This window comes from Tachyglossus aculeatus, chromosome 26 (assembly GCF_015852505.1).
Source record: "Tachyglossus aculeatus isolate mTacAcu1 chromosome 26, mTacAcu1.pri, whole genome shotgun sequence".
NCBI classification, from domain to species: Eukaryota; Metazoa; Chordata; class Mammalia; order Monotremata; family Tachyglossidae; genus Tachyglossus; species Tachyglossus aculeatus.
In genome coordinates, this window is record NC_052091.1 from 4,483,640 (window position 1) to 4,506,229 (window position 22,590).

General features: G+C 54.0%; 2 protein-coding genes across 2 annotated transcripts; both read right to left on the minus strand.

Moving 5' to 3' along the window:
* Positions 1-34: 34 nt before the first annotated feature.
* LOC119945965 (synaptosomal-associated protein 25-like) lies at positions 35-6,928 on the minus strand. The gene is made up of 9 exons (XM_038767287.1): positions 6,786-6,928; positions 5,976-6,023; positions 5,589-5,703; positions 5,215-5,256; positions 4,819-4,867; positions 2,585-2,702; positions 944-1,072; positions 548-692; positions 35-373 (listed from the first exon to the last, which is right to left on the minus strand). Exons 3-9 carry the CDS (start codon positions 5,646-5,648, stop codon positions 305-307), a joined length of 612 nt encoding a protein of 203 aa, XP_038623215.1. The 5' UTR covers positions 5,649-5,703; positions 5,976-6,023; positions 6,786-6,928; the 3' UTR covers positions 35-304.
* Positions 6,929-8,077: 1,149 nt separating this feature from the next.
* Positions 8,078-19,654, minus strand: CAPNS1 (calpain small subunit 1). The gene is made up of 11 exons (XM_038767078.1): positions 19,552-19,654; positions 17,601-17,837; positions 14,497-14,530; positions 14,218-14,307; positions 12,900-12,957; positions 12,491-12,555; positions 11,868-11,936; positions 11,078-11,156; positions 10,759-10,875; positions 10,431-10,489; positions 8,078-8,791 (listed from the first exon to the last, which is right to left on the minus strand). Exons 2-11 carry the CDS (start codon positions 17,816-17,818, stop codon positions 8,765-8,767), a joined length of 816 nt encoding a protein of 271 aa, XP_038623006.1. The 5' UTR covers positions 17,819-17,837; positions 19,552-19,654; the 3' UTR covers positions 8,078-8,764.
* Between the last annotated feature and the right edge of the window lie 2,936 nt (positions 19,655-22,590).

Genomic DNA, 22,590 nt, shown 5'->3' on the forward strand with positions numbered 1-22,590 from the left:
CCCTACCCCTGGGCTTCCAACACAATTCCTCTACACAAACACAGCTTTATTGTTCTGCCCCAGACACAAACTGCCAGGGAGCAAGTGGGAGAGGCAGAGGGGAAACCTCCGTCAGGCGGGCAACAGGAAGCTGCCCCCTCACCGGGGGTAGAGTGGGGGACCAGGGGCTTCGTCCTCCCCCCTCCCGGTCCCATCGCTGGATAGCTTCCTCTCTCCGTTCCCCGGAAGGACACCGTCCCAACTCGGGTCCCCTCTCGCCCCTGGCAGGCGGGAGAGGAGCCCAGGCGCGGATCCAGAGGGGGTCTCACGCGTTCTTGAGGATCTTTTTGGCTCGCGTGTTAGCCTCTCGGATCCGTTCCTCGTTGAGGATCACCTGGGGAGGGTGGGATGGGCAGTCACCGCCCTCTTCCCTCACCCTCCTCCCAGCTGGATCTGGAAAGGAGAGAGCTGGGACCCCCTCCCTGCCCCTCCCAGCCTAGGCAGCCTCCCCCCGGCCCCGCTCCCCCGTGGAGCAGGGAGAAGGGGTGGCGGCCCCCCGCCCCCTCACCTTCTCGTTGATCTTGTCCATCTGCGTGTTCTGGATGTCGATCTCGTTGCTGACGTCCAGGGCCATGCTCCTCAGGTTCCCCAGGATGCTGCCCACCTGCACCAGATTCTCCTCCATCTCGTCCTCCCGCGCGTCCTGCGTCACCCTGGGGCCCCGGCCGGTCAGTGGGCCCGAATGAGCCCCCCAGCCCCGGACAGCTGGGGTTCTGGAGCCGCCCCCGTCCCTGGAGCCCGGGCCGGGTGGGGGGCTGGACTCGGAGATGGGGGACCGGGGCTTCTGCTCGGGAGCCCTAGGTGCCCGGGCCGTGGGGGAGACGGGAATCGGGGGGAAAACCAAAGGCCCCACGCCCGGAGCCCTGAGGTGTTGGTTGGAGGGCCGGGCAGGGGGCCTGCTCACCGATGGATGTAGCCGCCACTCATGACCATCTGCTCTCGCTCGTCTGCCACGCGGGAGGAGGGCTGCCCGGCTACAACCCCGCCTGGCCCCGGCCCCCATACGGCCTGGTACGCCTTGCTCACCTTCAGCCTGTGGAGTGATGGGGTTGGGGGTGTGTGCCTTGGGTTGGGGGCTCATATGGGAGCTGAGGCCCGAGCGGGTGGGGTGTCCAGGAGTGGGGGAGTTGGGGAGGGGCGGGCCCTAGGTTTGTCTCAGACACGGCCTGGTACCCTCATACGCGCGGATGCCCTCTGCCCCTTTTCTCTCTGGAACAGGGCAGGTGAAGTGTAAACCTCTGACAGGGCAGGGAGAAGCAGGGGTGGGCACTGCCCGCTGGGGAAGGGGCAGAGAGAAGAGCAGGGGCAGGGAGAGGCAAGGGTACCCTCATATGCCACGGTTGCCCTCTGCCCGCTTTCTCTCTGGAACAGGGCAGGGGAGGTGTAAACTTCAGACAGGGCAGGGAGAAGCAGGGGTGGGCACTGCCTGCTGGGGAAGGGGCAGAGAGAAGAGCATGGGCAGGGAGAGGCAAGGGTACCCTCATATGCCACGGATGCCCTCTGCCCCTTTTGTCTCTGGAACAAGGCAGGTGAAGTGTGAACTTCAGACAGGGCAGGGAGAGGCAGGGGTGGGCACTGCCCGCTGGGGAAGGGGCAGAGAGAAGAGTGGGAGCAGGGAGAGGCAAGGGTACCCTCATACGCCACGGATGCCCTCTGCCCCTTTTCTCTCTGGAACAGGGCAGGTGAGGTGTAAACTTCAGTCAGGGCAGGGAGAAGCAGGGGTGGGCACTGCCCGCTGGGGAAGGGGCAGAGAGAAGAGCAGGGGCAGGGAGAGGCAAGGGTACCCTCATACGCCACGGATGCCCTCTGCCCCTTTTCTCTCTGGAACAGGGCAGGTGAGGTGTAAACTTCTGACAGGGCAGGGAGAAGCAGGGGTGGGCACTGCCCGCTGGGGAAGGGGCGGAGAGAAGAGCGGGAGCAGGGAGAGGCAAGGGTAGGGCAGGTGAAGTGTAAACTTCAGTCAGGGCAGGGAGAAGCAGGGGTGGGCACTGCCCGCTGGGGAAGGGGCAGAGGGAAGAGCAGGGGCAGGGAGAGGAAAGGGTACCCTCATACGCCACGGATGCCCTCTGCCCCTTTTCTCTCTGGAACAGGGCAGGGGAGGTGTAAACTTCAGACAGGGCAGGGAGAGGCAGGGGTGGGCACTGCCCGCTGGGGAAGGGGCGGAGAGAAGAGCGGGAGCAGGGAGAGGCAAGGGTAGGGCAGGTGAAGTGTAAACTTCAGTCAGGGCAGGGAGAAGCAGGGGTGGGCACTGCCCGCTGGGGAAGGGGCAGAGGGAAGAGCAGGGGCAGGGAGAGGAAAGGGTACCCTCATACGCCACGGATGCCCTCTGCCCCCTTTCTCTCTGGAACAGGGCAGGGGAGGTGTAAACTTCAGACAGGGCAGGGAGAGGCAGGGGTGGGCACTGCCCGCTGGGGAAGGGGTGGAGAGAAGAGCAGAGGCAGGGGTGCCCACTGAGGGCAGGGGGCAGGGAGAGGAGGGGGTGTGAACTACAGAGAGGGGCTGGAAGAGGTGGGTGGGGGCTGCAGGGAGGGGCAGGGGTGCCTACTGCAGACAGGGGCAAGCACAGAGCCCACAGCACTTGGCCAGGTCCGTCAGGTTCTTCTCAGCCTCCTTCATGTCCTGGGTGATCTGGTCCAGTCCCTCGTCGATTCGGTCCAGCTGCTCTGGGGACCGAGGGAACCACAGTCTGGTGGTGGCGGGGGGTCTCAGGTGGACTCCCTAAATCCCCGACGGCCTAGACTCCCGTCCGGGGAAGCCACCCCCTAGCAATAGTAAGCGAAGCACTTACTACGTGCCAAGCACCGCACTAATCGCTGGAAGAGATGGGAGATAATAAGAATTACCGTGGTATTTGGTAGGTGCCTACTATGTGCCAGGCACCGTACTAAGCACTGGGGGGGATACAAGCAAATTGGGATGGATACAGTCCCTTACCCCTCGTGGGGGTCACCATCTCAATCCCCATTTTACAATCAATCAATCAATCAATCGTATTGATTGAGCGCTTACTGTGTGCAGAGCACTGTGCTAAGCGCTTGGGTAGTACAAGTTGGCAACATATAGAGACAGTCCCTACCAGATGAGGTAACTGAGGTGCAGAGAATAATAATAATAATAATCATCATCATCATCAATCGGATTTATTGAGCGCCTACTATGTGCAGAACACTGTACTAAGCGCTTGGGAAGTACAAGTTGGCAACGTATTCCCTACCAGATGAGGTAACTGAGGTGCAGAGAATAATAATAATAATAATAATGGCATTCATTAAGCGCTTACTATGTGCAAATCACTGTTCTAAGCGCTGGGGAGGTTACAAGGTGATAAAGTCGTCCCACAGGGGGCTCACAGTCTTAATCCCCATTTTACAGATGAGGGAACAGAGGCGCAGAGAAGTGACATGACTTGCCCAAGGTCACACAGCAGACAAGTGTGAAGAAGCAGCGTGGCTCAGTGGAAAGAGGACGGGCTTTGGAGTCAGAGGTCATGGGTTCAAATCCCAGCTCCGCCAATTGTCGGCTGGGTGACTTTGGGCAAGTCACTTCACTTCTCTGGGCCTCAGTTACCTCATCTGTAAAATGAGGATTAAGATTGTGAGCCCCCCCCCCCCGTGGGACAACCTGATCACCTTGTAACCTCCCCAGCGCTTAGAACAGTGCTTTGCACATAGTAAGCACTTAACAAATACCATTATTATTATTATTATTATTATGGGTTCAAATCCCGGCTCCACTAATTGGCAGCTGGGTGACTTTGGGCAAGTCACTTCACTTCTCTGGGCCTCAATTCCCTCATCTGTAAAATGAGGATTAAGATTGTGAGCCCCCCGTGGGACAACCTGATCACCTTGTAACCTCCCCAGTGCTTAGAACAGTGCTTGGCACATAGTAAGCACTTAACAAATACCATTATTATTATTATGGGTTCAAATCCTGGCTCCACCAATTGTCAGCTGGGTGACTTGGGGCAAGTCACTTCACTTCTCTGGGCCTCAGTTCCCTCATCTGTAAAATGAGGATTAAGACTGTGAGCCCCCTTTGGGACAACCTGATCACCATGTAACCTCCCCAGCGCTTAGAACAGTGCTTTGCACATAGTAAGCACTTAACAAATACCATTATTATTATTATTATTATGGGTTCAAATCCCGGCTCCACCAATTGTCAGCTGGTTGACTTGGGGCAAGTCACTTCACTTCTCTGGGCCTCAGTTACCTCATCTGTAAAATGAGGATTAAGACTGTGAGCCCGCTTTGGGACAACCTGATCACCTTGTAACCTCCCCAGCACTTAGAACAGTGCTTTGCACATAGTAAATGCTTAATAAACGTCATCATTATTATTATTATTATTATTAAGTGGCGGAGCTGAGATTAGAATCCATGACCTTCTGATCCCAGGCCCGTGCTCTCTCCACTACGGCATGCCTAGAACAGTGCTTGGCACATAATAAGCGCATAACAAATATATATTTGTATATATGTTTGTATGTATTTATTACTCTATTTTACTTGTACGTATTTATTCTACTTATTTTATTTTGTTAATATGTTTTGTTTTGTTCTCTGTCTCTCCCTTCTAGACTGTGAGACAATTGGTGGGTAGGGACCGTCTCTAGATGTTGCCAACTTGGACTTCCCAAGCACTTAGTCCAGTGCTCTGCACACAGTAAGTGCTCAATAAATACGATCGAATGAATGAATGAACAAATATAATTATTATTATTATTAGCTCTGCTCTGACATCACCAGTGGGGCGGGGCTGGTCTCCGTTCCTTACCTCCCTGTTCGTCCAACATAACCAGCGTCCGGATCCCGGCATCCTTGCTCTGGGGAGACCGGAGGGGGTGGTGGAAGTGAGTCAGTCAATTGTATTTATTGAGCACTTACTGTGTGCGGAGCACCGTACTAAGCCCTTGGGAGAGTGCAATACGACAGACACACTCCCTGCCCACAACGAGTTTACAGTCTAGAGGGGGAGAGACGTTACTATAAATAAATTAAAGCAGGGGCTACGACAACAGACACATTCCCTGCCCACAACGAGTTTACAGTCTAGAGGGGGAGATAAATTAATATAAATAAATTAAAGCAGGGGCTACGGGAGTCTGACCACCCCCCACCCCCACCCCATTGCTCCCTCGTCGCCCCCAGCCCATCTTGCCCTGGTTCTTACCTCCTCTACCAACTGCAGCATCCTCCGGGTGCTCTCCAGGGACTGAGGTTGGAAGGGAAGAGACGCAATGATAATAATTATGGTTCTGTTAAGCACTTACTAGGTGCCCAGAAACCGTACTAAGCGTCAGCATCCGATATCCCCACAGCCGTGCAGCTGTGGGGAGCGTAGGGTGGCCGGGGGGGAGGAGTGTGGCCTCCCCCCGTGGAGCCGTGGACCAGGAAAAGGAGCTCGAGTCTACGGGGACGGTGGAGGGGAGAGGAAAAAGGGTCTTCCCTGTTGCCGGCCTCTCCCTGACCCGGAACGCCGGGGTTCCTCTGGGGATTGGTGCCGGGCCGGGAGGCCTGGGTCCCCAGTGTGGACCCCACACTCACCTCGTCGGTGACCTGGTTGACCCTCCGCTGGATCTCCTGGAACTCCGGGTCAGCCGCCATCCCGGCCCCTCCTGCCGGCGTCTCTCCCGACTCCCTGAATGGCACCACCAGGCCCCTAAAGCGGGCGAACCAGCTGAGGAAATGCTGCCAGCTGCCCCTCCGTCCCCCAGTGCTCCCCCCAGGGCTCTTAACCTTTGACCTTTCAGCATCCCTGACCTTTTCCCCCTCTGGTGCTCGTAGCCTGACTCTTCCACCCCCAGTGGCCCCCATCCCTCGCTCCAGTGCTCCCAGTCTCTCCCCCTCTACTCCCAGTCCCCCTGCCCTCGTTCCCTGGGGGGCCTGCTGCTCGACGCCCTAGCTGCCCCTCTCTGATCCCCAGATGCCAACCTGGATCTCAGTCGCCTGGACCAGCTCTAGCCGGTCCCGTTGCTGCTTCTGCTCCCGAAGTCGCGGGAATGGAAAGTTGAGTGGCGGTGAGGAGGGGATGGGGGTGGATGGGAGGGTCTGATGCTGGGAAGGAGGATGCCTGGGTCTCCTCCTCATTCCCACCCCTAACACGGCTCTCCCGAGAGCCAGAGTTATTCTGGTCCCTCTGGGGGCGGGACACCTTGGATCTCCCAGGCACCCCCCGGTCTCCCCCCCCCATCACCCCTCCATCCAGTCCCATCTCCGCCCCCCGCCCCGGCTCCCCGGGCCCATCATTAGCTCCTTGGGTGATGATGGGCCCCTGTGGAGAAATGGCAGCTGCGGGGAGGGAGATGTCAGCAGGCAGAGAGATGGGCCACCCTCGGGGGAGGACAGTCAGCTGGTGGATCGGGGCGCTGGGGTGGGGAGCTCCCCCCAGTACCTACCACCCTGGGCTCCCACTCCCCTCTTGGTTGCCTGGGCCAATCAATCAATCAATCAATCGTATTTATTGAGCGCTTACTGTGTTGGGGTCAGAACGCCTGGGTTCCAGCCCCGGCTCATTCTCTCCCTGCTGCTGTTGGGGGGCCTCCGGTCCCCCTCCTCCCCATGAAAGGCGGAAGAGGGGGTCCTGGGCCTTAAGGAAACCCCCCTCACTAATAACTCCCTGGGCTTCTCCAGTCCCACCTGCCCTCCACCCCATCTTCTTCCCTACCTCGTGGTTCTGACCCCAACCCCTGACCCCCTCCCATCTCTCTGAGAACCCCAATCCCCCAGGATCCCCCTCCTCACCTACTCCAGGACCCTCTTCCCTCTTTGGGCCTCGGTTCCTCTGCGCCTCCTCTTCCCAGGGCGTTGTAGTGGGTGAGGGTTGGGTGTGTGTAGGGGACGGAGGGGCTGGGCCCCCTGCCCATTGGCTGCCCAGCTTATGGCGGGTGGGGTCAGCCCCCTGATGGGCCCTTACCCCCCCCCCCCCCCAAGGGGGAGGTGCTGTTACTGGGGCTGATGCTCTTAGCCATTGGCGAGATGCGGAGGAGCTGGGAGGATGGAGCTGGTCCCGCCTCCTGGGGGGGTCACCCTGGCAACCAGGCCCCACCTTGGCAACCAGGGCTGCTGCTCTGGCAACAGGCCAGAGGAGAGGCTACCCCAGTGACAGGTCCCCAGCCCCACCCCAGCCCCTCCCATGCTGATGTGTTGCGGGGGGGCGGGGGGGTGGCAGCTCTCAGGAAGGGCTGGGCGGGGACCCCTTCCCCACAAAGTTGTCCTCTGAAGATTCCCTGGCAAAGTTTGAGGCCAAAGAGGCAGTGACTAAGCAGGGGACCAGGTGGAAGAGGAGGGGCAAGGGTGGTGAGGAGATGGGGCTGGGGGGGGGCTGGGTTCCCCTTCCCCCACTAGGAGGTGGGGGCTGGGGTATTACCCGTCCCCACCTCCCTACACCTCAGGAATCATCCCCTGGACTTTGAACCCCTCATTCATAAACAATCATTCATTCCTAGTAATGAGTGAACATGAATATTTATGGACACCCACAGAGACTATCAGAAGCCGGTGCTCCCTCCGCCTTCCCCTCCTGATTCCCGGGATCGGGGCCCTGCTGGGGCCGGGAGAGGAGAGGGAGCGGGGAATCAGGGCCCAGGCCCAGCCTGGCAACCCCTCTGCCCACGCTTTCTCTTTGCCACTTGTCAGCTGTGTGACTTTGGGCAAGTCTCTTCTCTGTGCCTCAGTTACCTCATCTGTAAAAATGGGGATTAAGACTGTGAGCCCCCCCATGGGACAACCTGATCACCTTGTAACCTCCCCAGCGCTTAGAACAGTGCTTTGCACATACTAAGCACTTAATAATTGCCATTATTATTATTTGCACCAAGTTGTCCAGGGCCTCATCTCCACTAGAGCGGGGAAGAGGGGAAAGACCCCGAACCCCCGGACCACGGTGGCGTCCCTCCATCTAAGCCACTTGTGTTCCCTGTCCTTATTCTGGCTCCTCCCCAGAAGCAGCTGCTTCTGGCTGCGGAGAGGTTAAGAGCTGAGGGGGATGGGTCGGAAAGGGGGTGTGAGGGTCGGCAGGAGAGCGACACAACCAGCAGCTGGAAAACATGTTTATTTTCTGCTCTGGCAGCTGCCACCAGGCGACCAAACAGCTCCAGGGGAGGGTCAACCCACAGTCACCAAGCCCCGGTGGGGGGAGGAAGGGGGAGAAGGGGGGGTCCCCAGGGACTGGGGTGGCAGGAGAGGGCGAGGCCTGGCCCGTGGTCCCCATTTGGGCATGGCGCGTTACAAGGGGTCCGCTCTGAGGCATGTTTTGGCGTGGGTAGGCCTGCAGAAGCGTGAGGGTGGCGTGTTGGGGGTGTCTGGGTGTGGAGCTGCAGGGCGTCTGTCACTGGGAGCAAGAGGTTGGCAGCGATGCTCAGAGAAGGGGACGGGGGGGCCGTGCTCAGCGACGGGGAGACGGGAAGGAAGCAGTACTCAGAGATGGGAAGGGGGGTGGTCCTCACTAGCATGTGCAGGTTTTGCAGGGTTGTGGGAGTGCGGGAGGGAAGGCCAGGCTGTTGCTCGAAAAATCCAAACAAACAAGGATCCTAAGATAAACAAGTCTCAGAGAGTGGGAAGCCTGGCAGGCAGGGAGAGGAGGAGGAGGAGGAGGGCGCGTCCCAGAGGGGGCTGGAGTCCAGGCTGGATGGTGGGGGGAGGAGAGAAGGGGGTCCCCTCAATCAGCAGCTCTGACACCGGCTGGTGGGGGCGGCGGGAGGGGGGCCAGCCCCACGGCGGCCTCACGAGTACATGGTCAGCTGCAGCCACTGAAGAGGGACAGAAGAAGGGGATCAGGCTCAGACTACGGGGGCTGCGGGGGGGCTCCTCCGCTACAAGCCCCTTCTGCCCCCCCACCAACTCAGCACAGCAAAGGGGGAGCTAGGGCCAGATGATGAGAAGCAGCATGGCTTAGTGGCTAGAGCACGGGCCTAGCAGTCAGAAGGACCTGGGTTCTAGTCCCAGCTCTGCCACTTGTACGCTGTGTGACCTCGGGCAAGTCACTTAACTTCTCTGGGCCTCAGGTACTTCATCTGTAAAATGGGGATATGAGTGGGACCGGACCCCCCCCCCCCCCCCCCAATTTGGTCCAGGGACTGTGTCCAATCTGATGAACTTGTATCTATCCCAGTGCTTAGTGCTTGGCACGTTGTAAGCACTTCACAAGTACCCTAATTATTATTACTAGTAACAATAATTGTCAATTGTTCCTGTCTGTCCAAATCTAACAAAGTAGAGCTCTCAGTGCTGGCTTGTAATTTTGCTGTCCAGTTTTTGCAAATAAGGTAAAATTGGAGAAGGTATTTTTCCTTTTTCCCTGAAGACAGTGATGGTACAATTGTGTGTGCAGCCAACTGGGAAATAAGTGGCTTTTAACACTTCCAAAAATCTGCCCCTTCTCCACTATGAATTCCGGTCTGGTCACACTGTGGCTTGATATTACATTAGGCCCAATCTCCAACCTCTTCATCTCCAATCTCTTTTCCATGCTCCTCAGAATCAGCCTGAAGACACCCCAGCACTTGGCCCTCACCTTACTTACCTGCTTTCTTCTCCCACTATTCCTCAGCTCACTGTCTTCATTCCACCCGAGCCAAACCTCTAGCTGCTTACCTGCTTTCTTCTCCCACTATTCCTCAGCTGTCTTCATTGCACCCGAGCCAAACCTCTAACTGCTTACCTGCTTTCTTCTCCCACTATTCCTCAGCTCACTGTCTTCACTGCACCCGAGCCAAACCTCTAGCTGCTCCTCACTCTCGACTCCCGCTTCCATCCCCTCACCCAAGTTGCTTCCCCATCCCCAATCCCCCCAGCTTCGAACTTCCTCTCTCTCCACCTCACGGGCTGCAGCTTTCCCCACATTCCAATCCCACCTCCTCCCGTAAGCTTTCCCTTAGTAATTCCCCACCATCCTGAGCCTATCATCCTTTCAGCCAATTCTAGCTGAAATTCTAAAGAATTCCGAGCTCACATCCCCTTTGGCAATAACGCGCATGTATCGGCTTCATTTTTGGCCTCTCGGTTTTGTTTTGTTGTCTGTCTCCCCCTCCTAGACTGTGAGCCAGTTGTTGGGTAGGGATTGTCCCTATCTGTGGCCGAACTGTACTTTCCAAGCGCTCAGTACGGTGCTCTGCACAGAGTAAGCGCCCGATAAACACGATTGAATGAATGAATGAAATCTCCCAATAGTCTGTAAGCCCCTTGAGGGCAGTGAGCCCATCTTACTTCTGCTGAACTCTCCCGAGCGCTTAGTACAGTGCTCTGCACGCAGCAGGCGCTCAAATACCTTTGAAGGTCACAATGAGGACAAGAGCTGCTGGGCCCCGATCGTTAGTGAGCCCATCAGAGGCTAAACCTGAGTCCGGGGGTCCCTCCCGGCTAGACGGGGTGGCGGGGTCCCTTTCCTACCTCCTGGATGTTCACTCGGATTTTACCATCCCCATCCTTGTCCAGAGACTTGAAGGCACCTGCGGGAAAGGGGAGAACGTGACGGGGGAGTGGAAAGACTCTCAGTGCTTTTAATCACATCCCTCCCACCCCAATATAGCGATAGCTGGGCCCTTTCCTGTTCCCTCGGGAACCGGAGGGATCCCCAGGAGCTGAGGGGGGAGGCGTCCCGGCTGGAGAAAGGGGAAGGAAGGAGGACTTGATGTCTCTGAGGGATGGGGATGCTGTTCGCTTTGGGGTGTCCCTGGCCAGGCTCGTCGAGGAGGCCCTTTCGGGGGACCAGACTCACGGAACATGGCGTCCAGGCGCACGAGGCAGCTGATGAAGTTGTCGAAGTCCATGTTGCCGTCCTCGTCCGAGTAGCGTCGGATGATCATCTGGTAGAGCTGCTCGTTCAGGCGGAAGCCTGTGGGGCCAGGGGGGCGAGTTGGCAAGGGAGTTGCTCCGGGGGATCCATCCCGCCCCGCTCTTCCGGGGACCACCCCCTGCTGCCTTTTCCCAAGGGGTCACCTAGCGGGATGCACGGTCTAACCCAGCCTGGGGGGCAGGGAGGGAATGGGGCTCACACACACGTTCCTGGGTCACCCCCTCCCCTCCTCCTTTCCCACCTGCAGCCTCGAAGGCACCCGGGAGCTCACTGCTTCCGATGGTCCCAGATCGATCCACGTCAAACTGCTTGTAGATGCACTGGGGGTGGAGGAGCGGAGCGCAATGGTGAGAAACCCCCACCCCACCCCACCATCTCTGCCCTCCCCCAGCCCTTTGAATAGGACCCAATGGAAGCCCAGAATGGGGGTAGGGTGGGGGCATTCATTCATTCAATCGTATTTATTGAGCGCTTACTGTGTGCAGAGCACTGTACTAAGCGCTTGGGAAGGACAAGTTGGCAACCTGTAGAGACGGTCCCTACCCCACAACGGGCTCACAGTCTAGAAGGGGGAGACAGGCGACAAAACATGAGGACAGGTTTCAAGTCGTCAGAACAAAAACTGGGGTGGATACAAGGTAATCGGGTTAGACACAGTCCCTGTCCCACATGAGGCTCCCGGTCTTCATCCCCATTTTACAGATGAGGTCACTGAGACCCCCACACATTAAGCCTTGCTGGGGGAGAGGTGATTGCCAGGGGTCTGGCGGGGGGGGGATGAGTTGGGGGGCGGAGCTCTGACTGAGATTGGGGGGAGAGGATGGGTCCAAAGATCAATCCACCAATCCGTCAAGGTTATTTAAGGGAGCCGGCCCCGTGTCCCCTTTCCCCCTAGAGGTTCCGGGCCTAGAGAAGACCCTGGAATAATAATAATAATGATGATGATGGCATTTATTAAGCGCTTACTATGTGCAAAGCACCGGAAGTCCCAGCTCCTCCCAGACTCTCACAGGAGTTGGAGCAAACTTTACCTGCCATTTTTTGATGTTGTTCCACAGATACTTGAATTCCTCAAACCCAAGCTTCCCGGTTGTGTCACTCTGAGGGCAAAGTGTTAAGAAAAAATGGGGCAGGGAATTTCGGGGCAGGGGACCGGCTAATGAGTAGGCAAACGAAGCCCAGTCCAACCTGGGCCCCAGATCCTGGTTGGACACAGGGAGGAGAAGGGACAGAGATCCGCCTCCCTGCAGCCCCCTGCCCCCCTATCAATCAATCAATTGTATTTACTGAGCACTTACTGTGTGCAGAGCACTGTACTAAGCGCTTGGGAAGTACAAGTTGGCAACATATAGAGACAGTCCCTACCCAACAGTGGGCTCACAGTCTAAAAGGGGGAGACAGAGAACAAAACCAAACACACTAACAAAATAAAATAAATAGAATAGATATGTACCAGTAAAATAAATAAATACAGTAATAAATATGTACAAACATATATACATATATACAGGTGCTGTGGGAAGGGAAGGAGGTAAGATGGGGGGATGGAGAGGGGGACGAGGGGGAGAGGAAGGAAGGGGCTCAGTCTGGTAAGGCCTCCTGGAGGAGGTGAGCTCTCAGTAGGGCCTTGAAGGGAGGAAGAGAGCTAGGATACATCCATGACGGCGACCATGCTGCGGCAGGTATCGATCCCAAATCCGTCTGTCTTCAGGTCCGGGTCTACGGGGAAGGGAAGGGGGACGGACAGATAAGAGGACCAGTGAGAGTCCTGGGGGCTGGGTGGGCCACCCCCGAGCCGAGTTCCGTAGGGTGGGGAGTGGGGGGCAGTTGGGGGGTCGGCCCAGAGGTCAGGGGTGACAAGAAGAGGCCTCCAGACATGGCCTCACATTCATTCATTCATTCAATCGTATTTATTGAGCGCTTGCAGGGTGGGATTCCTGGCAGGGGGCTGAGACCACCAGCGGTGAGCCCCAAACCTCCTGGGATCTCTGGGAAGGGCAACCCCCTCCATCAAACCCCAGCCCCCCAGCCCTCTCCCCATCCGGCCCCGGGGGGCCACTCACGCCGAGTCACCACTTTGTTGAGAATATTCATCAGCTCTGAGGCGCTCACTTCCAGGTCCTGGGGGAGGAATTGTTTGGCGTCAGAGGCTCCCCAACTCCCCAGGGACCACCACCGACTCCGGATGGATCCAAACCGGGGGAGGGGCGAGAACCAGCCAGGGCGGGAGGGAAGACCACCACGGCCAGCAAAGGGCTGTGGGCCAGTGGGAAGCCAGGCTCGAAGGCCAATCAATCAACCTATCAATCGTATTTACTGAGCACTTACTGTGTGCAGAGCACTGTACGAAGCGCTTGGGAAGTACAAGTTGGCAACACATACAGACAGTCCCTACCCAACAGCGGGCTCACAGTCTAGAAGGGGGAGACAGAGAACAAAACCAAACATACTGACAAAATAAAATAGAATAGGTATGTACAAGATAAATAAATAGAGTAATAAATATGTACAAACATATCATCATCATCATCAATCGTATTTATTGAGCGCCTACTATGTGCAGAGCACTGTACTAAGCGCTTGGGAAGTACAAATTGGCAACATCTAGAGACAGTCCCTACCCAACAGTGGGCTCACAGTCTAAAAGGGGGAGACAGAGAACAAAACCAAACATACTAACAAAATAAAATAAATAGAATAGATATGTACAAATAAAATAAATAAATAAATAGAATAATAAATATGTACAAACATATATACATATATACAGGTGCTGTTGGGAAGGGAAGGAGGTAAGATGGGGGGGATGGAGAGGGGGACGAGGGGGAGAGGAAGGAAGGGGCTCAGTCTGGGAAAGACTGTGAGCCCACTGTTGGGTAGGGACTGTCTCTATATGTTGCCAATTTGTACTTCCCAAGCGCTTAGTACAGTGCTCTGCACACAGTAAGCGCTCAATAAATATGATTGATGATGGTGATATATACATATATACAGGTGCTGTGGGGAAGGGAAGGAGGTAAGATGGGGGGGATGGAGAGGGGGACGAGGGGGAGAGGAAGGAAGGGGCTCAGTCTGGGAAGGCCAGCGAAGCAGCGTGGCCTAGGGGATGGAGTTCAGGCCTGGGAGCGGGAAGGACCTGGGTTCTAATCCCGCCTCGGCCACTCGTCTGCCCAGGCGAGTCACTTCTCTGGGCCTCAGTTCCCTCATCTGTAAAGTGGGGATTAAGACTGCGAGCCCCACGTGGGACAGGGACTGCGTCCAACACGATCAGACTGTATTTAGCACAGCGTCCGGGACGTAGGAAATGCTTAGCAGATGCCGTTGAAAAGAAACAAAGAACCAAGAAAGAGAAGGAGTGGGGGTGACGAACAGGCGGCTCACCTTTCCGGCCAACTGGGTGAACAGTCTCCGGAACTGCCGCATCTCCTCGCTCTCGTTGGCCTCGATGTTGGAGTAGTGGGTGCGGGGGGGGCTGGGGGCGGGAGGGCATCACGTCACCCGCTCCCCGGGCCCGGCCGCCCCTGCCCACCCCGAGCCAGGAGCCGGGGAGAAAGCTGGACTCCTCCTTTCCCACCCCACTGGGGACCCAGAGACTCCCCACCCGGCCCTCAGGAACGACTTGGGGGACGGGGGTCCGATGGGTGGGCCGGGGGCACTTACAGGAGGCTCGGGGTTGTACTGAGCTGCTGCTTCGCTGGGAGAGTTGGGGAGAAAAAGAGAGGCGCGTTACCACTGCGGGGGGAGGCATTCATTCACTCGATCATATTTATTGAGCACTTACTGTCTGCACAGCATTCATTCATTCATTCAATCAATCAATCGTATTTATTGAGCGCTTACTGTGTGCAGAGCACTGGACTAAGCACTTGGGAAGTCCAAGTCGGCAACATATAGAGACGGTCCCTACCCAACAGCGGGCTCACAGTCTAAAAGGGGGAGACGGAGAACAAAATCAATCAATCAATCATATTTATTGAGCGCTTACTATGTGCAGAGCACTGTACTAAGCGCTTGGGAAGTACAAATTGGCAACATATAGAGACAGTCCCTACCCAACATTGGGCTCACAGTCTAAAAGGGGGAGACAGAGAAAAAAAAAAACAACCAAACACACTAACAAAATAAAATGAATGGAATAGATATGTACAAGTAAAATAGAGTAATAAATATGTACAAACATATATACATATATAAAGGTGCTGTGGGGAAGAGAAGGAGGTAAGATGGGGGGATGGAGAGGGGGACGAGGGGGAGAGGAAGGAAGGGGCTCAGAGTGGGAAGGCCTCCTGGAGGAGGTGAGCTCTCAGTAGGGCCTTGAAGGGAGGAAGAGAGCTAATTCAATCATTTATTGAGTGCTTCCTGCCCGCAGAGCACTGTACTAAGCGCTTGGCAAGGCTAATACAGCACTAAAGAGAGACAATCCCTGCCCACACCGGGCTTACAGTCTGTATATATGGTTGTACATATTTATTACTCTATTTATTTTTTTTACTTGTACATTTCTATTTATTTTATTTTGTTAGTACATTTGGTTTTGTTCTCTGTCTCCCCCTTCTAGACTGTGAGCCCGCTGTTGGGTAGGGACCGTCTCTAGATGTTACCAACTTGTACTTCCCAAGCGCTTAGTCCAGTGCTCTGCACACAGTAAGCGCTCAATAAATGCGATTGATTGATTGTTGGGTAGGGACTGTCTCTATATGTTGCCAACTTGGACTTCCCAAGCGCTTAGTCCAGTGCTCTGCACACAGTAAGCGCTCAATAAATACGATTGATTGATTGATTGGGGGGGGAGGCGACAGACATCAAGACAAGGAAACAAGCAATGTAAATAAACAGAATTATAATTCGGGAGAAGCAGCGTGACTCAGTGGAAAGAGCCCGGGTTTGGGAGTCAGAGGTCGTGGGTTCTAATCCCCGCCACGTATCTGCTGTGTGACCTCGGGCAAGTTATTTCACTGAGCCTCAGTTCCCTCATCTGGAAAATGGGGATGAAGACTGGGAGCCCTACATGGGCCAACCTGATCACCTTGTATCCCCCCAGCGCTTAGAACAGTGCTTGGCACATAGTAAGCGCTTAACAAATGCCATTCTTTATTTATTTTTAAAGACGATTGAATGAATGAATGAGTCCACCGCAGGCAGCCCGTGGGTGCAGGAAGCGGATCCACCAGCCAACAAAACCAGCTGGCCGGGCTGTGACCCTCCCTCCGCCCAACGGGGTGTGGCTTGGGTTCGAATCCTAGTCCCCAGGCGGAGGGTGAGGCCTATGTTCCCAAATGTGAGCGGGGCTTATCAACGCCTGATGCTTTCAGCCCAGAAAGAGGGGTCGTGTAATAAACTCCCGATGCTTTCAGCCCAGAAAGTGGGGTCGCGCAATAATAACGGCCTACTACGTGCACTGTTCCAAGCCCCCATCATTCATACTAAAGGTGTTTACTAAGCGCTTCCTATGCGCCGAGCATTGTTCTAAGCGCTCTGGGCAGCAGCACCCCGCGTGGCTCAGTGGAAAGAGCCCGGGCTTTGGAGTCAGAGGTCATGGGTTCAAATCCCGGCCCCGCCAACTGTCAGCTGGGTGACTTTGGGCGAGTCACTTCACTTCTCTGGGCCTCAGTGACCTCATCTGTAAAATCCCCGCTCCGCCAGCTATCAGCTGTGTGACTTTGGGCAAGTCACTTCACTTCTCTGGGCCTCAGTTACCTCATCTGTAAAACGGGGATGAAAACTGTGAGCCCCCCGTGGGACAACCTGATCACCTTGTAACCTCCCCAGCGCTTAGAACAGTGCTTCGCACATAGTAAGCGCTTAACAAATACCATCATTATTATTATTATTAAAAGGGGGATGGAGACTCTGAGCCCCCCGTGGGACAACCTCATCACCTTGTAACCTCCCCAGCGCTTAGAACAGTGCTTGGCACATAGTAAGCGCTTAAATACAATCATTATTATTATTATTGTTATTAAAAGGGGGATGAAGACTGTGAGCCCCCCCGTGGGACAACCTGATCACCTTGGATCCCCCCCCAGCACTTAGAACAGTGCCTGGCACATAGTAAGCGCTTAACAAATACCATCATTATTATTATTATTAATAAAAGGGGGGTGAAGACTGTGAGCTCCCCGTGGGACAACCTGATCACCTTGGATCCCCCCAGCTCTTAGAACAGTGCTTCGCACATAGTAAGCGCTTAACAAATGTCATCATTATTATTATTAAATGGGGGATGAAGGCTGTGAGCCCCCGGAGAGACAACCCGATCACCTTGGATCCCCCCCAGTGCTTAGAACAGTGCTTTGCACATAGTAAGCGCTTAACAAATGTCATCATTATTATTATTGTTATTAATACGGGGATGAAGACTGTGAGCCCCCCGTGGGCCAACCTGATGACCTTGGATCCCCCCCAGTGCTTAGAACAGTGCTTCCCACATAGTAAGTGCTTAACAAATACCATTATTATTATTAAAAGGGGGATGAAAACTGTGAGCCCTCCGTGGGCCAACGTGATGACCTTGGATCCCCCCCAGCGCTTAGAACAGTGCTTGGCACATAGTAAGCGCTTAACAAATACCATCATTATTGTTATTAAAAGGTATTGTTATTAATAATGATAATAAAAGGGGGGTGAAGACTGTGAGCCCCCCGTGGGCCAACCTGATGACCTTGGATCCCCTCCCAGAGCTTAGAACAGTGCTTGGCACATAGTAAGCGCTTAACCAATGTCATCATCAGTATTGTTGTTCTTGGCCGGAGCCCCCTCCTCACCTGATGGCACTGATGACCCCGCCAAGGATGCCCATGGCCCCTCCGGAGCCCCCTCCTCCAGGCCGGGCACCCCCGCCGCTCAGGAAGCCCCCGATGACGTTGCCAATGTTGCCAGCGATGCCCCCTCCTCCTCCTCCTCCTCCACCTCCTCCTCCTCCGAAGCCAGGGAAGCCCCCTCCTCCCTTGCCACCCCCCAAGAAGGAGTTGACCAGGAACATGCTGGAGCCGATGGGGATCCTGCAGGAGAGGACAGATAATAATGTTGGTATTTAATCATCATCAATCGTATTTATTGAGCGCTTACTGTGTGCAGTGCACTGTACTAAGCGCTTGGGAAGTACAAGTTGGCAACATATAGAGACAGTCCCTACCCAACAGTGGGCTCACAGTCTAAAAGAATAACAATAACAGTTTAATAATTGTTAACAATTAACAATAGCAGTTTAATAAGCGCTTACTATGTGCCAAGCACTATTCTAAGCGCTGGGGGAGATACAAGGTCATCAGGTTGTCCCACGGGGGGCTCACAGTCTTCATCCCCCCCGCCTTACCTCCTTGCCTTCCCCACAACACCTGTATATATGTATAGATGTTTGTACGGATTTATTACTCTATTTATTTTACTTGTACATATCTATTCTATTTATTTTATTTTGTTAATATGTTTGGTTTTGTTTGTTGTCTGTCTCCCCCTTCTAGACTGTGAGCCCACTGTTGGGTGGGGACCATCTCTAGATGTTGCCAACTTGGACTTCCCAAGCGCTTAGTCCAGTGCTCTGCACACAGTAAGCGCTCAATAAATACGATTGCCATTGCCATCCCGGTTCCCCCAATTGTCAGCTGTGTGACTCTGGGCAAGTCACTTCACTCCTCTAGGCCTCAGTTCCCTCATCCGTAAAATGGGGATGAAGACTGTGAGCCCCCCGTGGGCCAACCTGATCACCTTGTAACCTCCCCAGCGCTTAGAACAGTGCTTGGCACAATGTAAGCGCTTAATAAATGCCATCATTATTATTAGTAGTAGTAAGGGTAAGACTGTGAGCCCCCCGTGGGCCAACCTGATCACCTTGTAACCTCCCCAGCGCTTAGAACAGGGATTGGCACATAGTAAGCGCTTAATAAATGCCATCATTATTATTAGTAGTAGTAGTAGTAGTAAGGGTAAGACTGTGAGCCCCCCGTGAGACCACCCGATCACCTTGTAACCTCCCCTGCGCTTAGAACAGTGCTTGGCACAATGTAAGCGCTTAATAAATGCCATCATTATTATTATTAGTAGTAAGGGTAAGGCTGTGAGCCCCCCGTGGGCCAACCTGATCACCTTGTAACCTCCCCAGCGCTTAGAACAGGGCTTGGCACATAGTAAGCGCTTAATAAATGCCATCATTATTATTATTAGTAGTAGTAGTAGTAAGGGTAAGACTGTGAGCCCCCCGTGAGACCACCTGATCACCTTGTAACCTCCCCAGCGCTTAGAACAGTGCTTGGCACATAGTAAGCGCTTAATAAATGCCATCATTAGTAGTAGTAGTAGTAGTAAGGGTAAAACTGTGAGCCCCCCGTGGGCCAACCTGATGACCTTGTAACCTCCCCAGCGCTTGGCACATAGTAAGCGCTTAATAAATGCCATCATTATTAGTAGTAGTAGTAGTAAGGGTAAGACTGTGAGCCCCCCGTGGGACCACCTGATCACCTTGTAACCTCCCCAGCGCTTAGAACAGTGCTTGGCACAGAGTAAGCGCTTAATAAATGCCATGATGATGATGCTGATTTTTTAAGAGCTTATTATGCGCCAAGCACTGTTGTAAGAGCTGGGAGCTCCCCGTTATCCGGCTCCCGGGCGCCCCGTCCTTTGGGGGGGCCCCACCCCGGGCTCGGGGGGACTTGGGGGCCTTGGGGGGGGGGGGCGTGATTCGGGGGGTGGGGGGTCTCCCCCCGGTGGAGAGCTCACCCTGACGTCTGGGCGGGCCTCGGCTGCGGCCTGGGCGGCTGACACCGGCAGAGGAGGAGGAGGAGGAGGAGGAGGAGGAAGGGACACTGAGGAATGGGGGGGGAGGGGACACCGGGAAGGGGGGAGGGGACACCGGGAAGTGGGGGGGAAGGGGGAGGGAAGGGGAGGGGGAGCCCCGCCCTGCTCCCACGGGGTCCTAGCGCCTGCCTATTTTCCAAGAGCTGGGGCTGGGGGGATATAATAATAATAATAATAATGGCATTTATTAAGCGCTTACTATGTGCAAAGCACTGTTCTAAGCGCTGGGATGCAAGGTGATACTGCATCGTATTTATTGAGCGCTTACTGAGTGCGGAGCGCTGTACTAAACGCTTGGGAAACGCCCACCTCCGCTGTACTAGGAACGCTGTACTAAACGCTCACCTCCTGCAGGCCTTCCCAGGCTGAGCCCCCACTGCCCATCCGCCAAGCTAGCTCTCCCTCCCTTCAAGGCCCTACTGAGAGCTCACCTCCTCCAGGAAGCCTTCCCAGACTGAGCCCCTTCCTTCCTCTCCCCCTCGTCCCCCTCTCCATCCCCCTCATCTTACCTCCCTCCCTTCCCCACAGCACCTGTATATATGTATATATGTTTGTACTTATTTATTACTCTATTTATTTATTTATTTATGATTGAGAATGAGTGTGGCCTAGTGAGCATGGGCCTGGGCATCAGAAAGACCTGGGTTTTAATCCAATCTCTGCCACTTGTTTGGCTGTGTGACCTCGGGCAATTCCCTCCACTTCTCTGGGCCTCAGTTTCTTCATCCTGGCCTCCTCCAGGAGGCCTTCCCAGACTAAGCCCCTTCCTTCCTCTCCCCCTCGTCCCCCTCTCCATCCCCCCCCCCCCGTCTTACCTCCTTCCCTTCCCCACAGCACCTGTATATATGTGTATATGTTTGTACATATTTATTACTCTATTTATTTTACTTGTACATATCTATTCTATTTATTTTATTTTGTTAGTATGTTTGGTTTTGTTCTCTGTCTCCCCCTTCTAGCCTGTGAGCCCGCTGTTGGGTAGGGACTGCCTCTGTGTGTTGCCGACTTGGACTTCCCAAGCGCTTAGTCCAGTGCTCTGCACACAGTAAGAGCTCAACAAATACGATTGATTGAGAAAAAGAAAGAAAAAGAGAGAGAGAAAAAGAAAGCAAGAGAAAGAGAAAGAAAAAGAGAAACAGGGAAAGAAAAAGAAAAAGAAAGAAAAGATAGGTTTTGTGTCTAAGATGGAGCAGGAGAGCAGCAAGAAAGAGAGAGAAAGAAGAGAAAAAGAAAGAAAAAGGAAGGAAGGAAGAAAAAAGAAAGGAAGGAAGAAAGGAGGAAGAAAGAAAGGAAGGAAGGAAGGAAGGAAGGAAGGGAGAAAAAGGAAGAAAGAAAGAAAGAAAGAGAAAGAAAGAAAGAAAGGAAGGAAGGAAGAGAAAGAAAGAAAGAAAGAAAGGAAGGAAGGAAGGAAGGAAGGAAGGAAGGAAGAGAAAGAAAGAAAGAAAGAAAGGAAGGAAGGAAGGAAGTACAGGTTTTGTGTCTAAGATGGAGCAGGAGAGCAGCAAGAGAGAAAGAAGAGAAAAAGAAAGAAAAAAGGAAGGAAGAAAGGAAGGAAGAAAAAGGAAGAAAGGAAAGAAAGGAAAGAAAGGAAAGAAAGGAAGGAAGGAAGTACAGGTTTTGTGTCTAAGATGGAGCAGGAGAGCAGCAAGAGAGAAAGAAGAGAAAGACAAAGAAAGAAAGGAAGGAAGGAAGGAAGAAAGAGAAAGAAAGAAAGAAAGAAAGAAAGAAAGAAAGAAAAGGTTTTGTGTCTTTACGATGGAGCAGGAGAGTAGCAAGAGAGAAAAAGAAGAGAAAAAGAAAGAAAAAAGAAGGAAGAAAGGAAGGAAGAGAGAGAAAGAAAGAAAGGAAGGAAGGAAGGAAGGAAGTATAGGTTTTGTGTCTAAGATGGAGCAGGAGAGCAGCAAGAGAAAGAAGAGAAAAAGAAAGAAAAAAGGAAGGAAGAAAGGAAGGAAGAAAAAGAAAGAAAGAAAGGAAGGAAAGAAAGGAAAGAAAGAAAGAAAGAAAGAAAGAAAGAGAAAGAAAGAAAGAAAGAAAGAAAGAATAGGTTTTGTGTCTTTAAGACGGAGCAGGAGAGCAGCAAGAGAGAAAAAGAAGAGAAAAGAAAGAAAAAAGAAGGAATATAGGAAGGAAGAAGAAGGAAGGAAGGAAGGAAGGAAAAGAAAGAAAGAAAGAAAGAAAGAAAGAAAGAGAAAGAGAGAAAGAAAGAAAGAAAAAGAAAGAAAGAGAGAGAGAGAGTGAGAGAGAGAGAGAGAGAGAGAGAGAGAGAGAGAGAGAGAGAGAGAGAGAGAGAGAGAGAGAGAGAGAGAGAGAGAGAAAGAGAGAAAGAAAGAAAAAGCAAGGCTCGGTTTTGTGTCTTTAAGAGGGAGCAGGGGTGTCCCCCTCCCCCCTGGGGCGGGGCTTGTCTCCCCTGGGACGGCGGGGTGCGGCCCGCACGGGCCCAGGCCCGGAGCCCGGAGGGGAGCCCCGAGGGCAGGCCGCCTGCCGCAGGCCTCGGGGGAGCCCCGGGGGAGCCCCGGGGGAGCCCCGGGGGCCCCGCTTTTCCTCGGCTCCCCCTCTCCGACTCCCCTCCCTCTGCTCTACCCCCCTCCCCACACCACTTGTGTATATCGGTGCTAATCACCATAATGATGGCATGTATTAAGCGCTTCCTCTGTGCAAAGCCCTGTTCTAAGCGCCGGGGAGGTCACAGGGGGATCAGGTTGGCCCACGGGGGGGGGCTCCCAGTCTTCATCCCCGTTTTCCAGATGAGGTCACTGAGGCTCAGAGAAGTGAAGTGACTTGCTCAAAGTCACACAGCCGATTATTCTATTTTTTAATGATGTGCAAAGATCGGTAATTCCATTTCCTTATATCGATGCTATCGATGCCTGTCTACTTGTTTTGTTGTCTGTCTCCCCCTCTTCTAGACGGCGAGCCCGTTGTTGGTAGTGTTTGACTCTGTACGTTGCTGGATTGTATTAT

What these genes read in the sequence shown, in the direction of transcription:
- LOC119945965 (XM_038767287.1), bottom strand. Translation starts at nt 5,648, where the DNA reads ATGGCGGCTGACCCGGAGTTCCAGGAGATCCAGCGGAGGGTCAACCAG. An exon ending in TGCTGCAGTTGGTAGAGGAG is followed by an intron (nt 4,868 to 5,214) that starts GTAAGAACCAGG and finishes CGGTCTCCCCAG; the next exon opens with AGCAAGGATGCCGGGATCCG. An exon ending in TATGTTGGACGAACAGGGAG is followed by an intron (nt 2,703 to 4,818) that starts GTAAGGAACGGA and finishes CTCGGTCCCCAG; the next exon opens with AGCAGCTGGACCGAATCGAC.
- CAPNS1 (XM_038767078.1), bottom strand. Translation starts at nt 17,818, where the DNA reads ATGTTCCTGGTCAACTCCTTCTTGGGGGGTGGCAAGGGAGGAGGGGGC. An exon ending in GGGGTCATCAGTGCCATCAG is followed by an intron (nt 14,531 to 17,600) that starts GTGAGGAGGGGG and finishes CAACTCTCCCAG; the next exon opens with CGAAGCAGCAGCTCAGTACA. An exon ending in TCCGAGTGAACATCCAGGAG is followed by an intron (nt 8,792 to 10,430) that starts GTAGGAAAGGGA and finishes GTCCCTCTTCAG; the next exon opens with TGGCTGCAGCTGACCATGTA.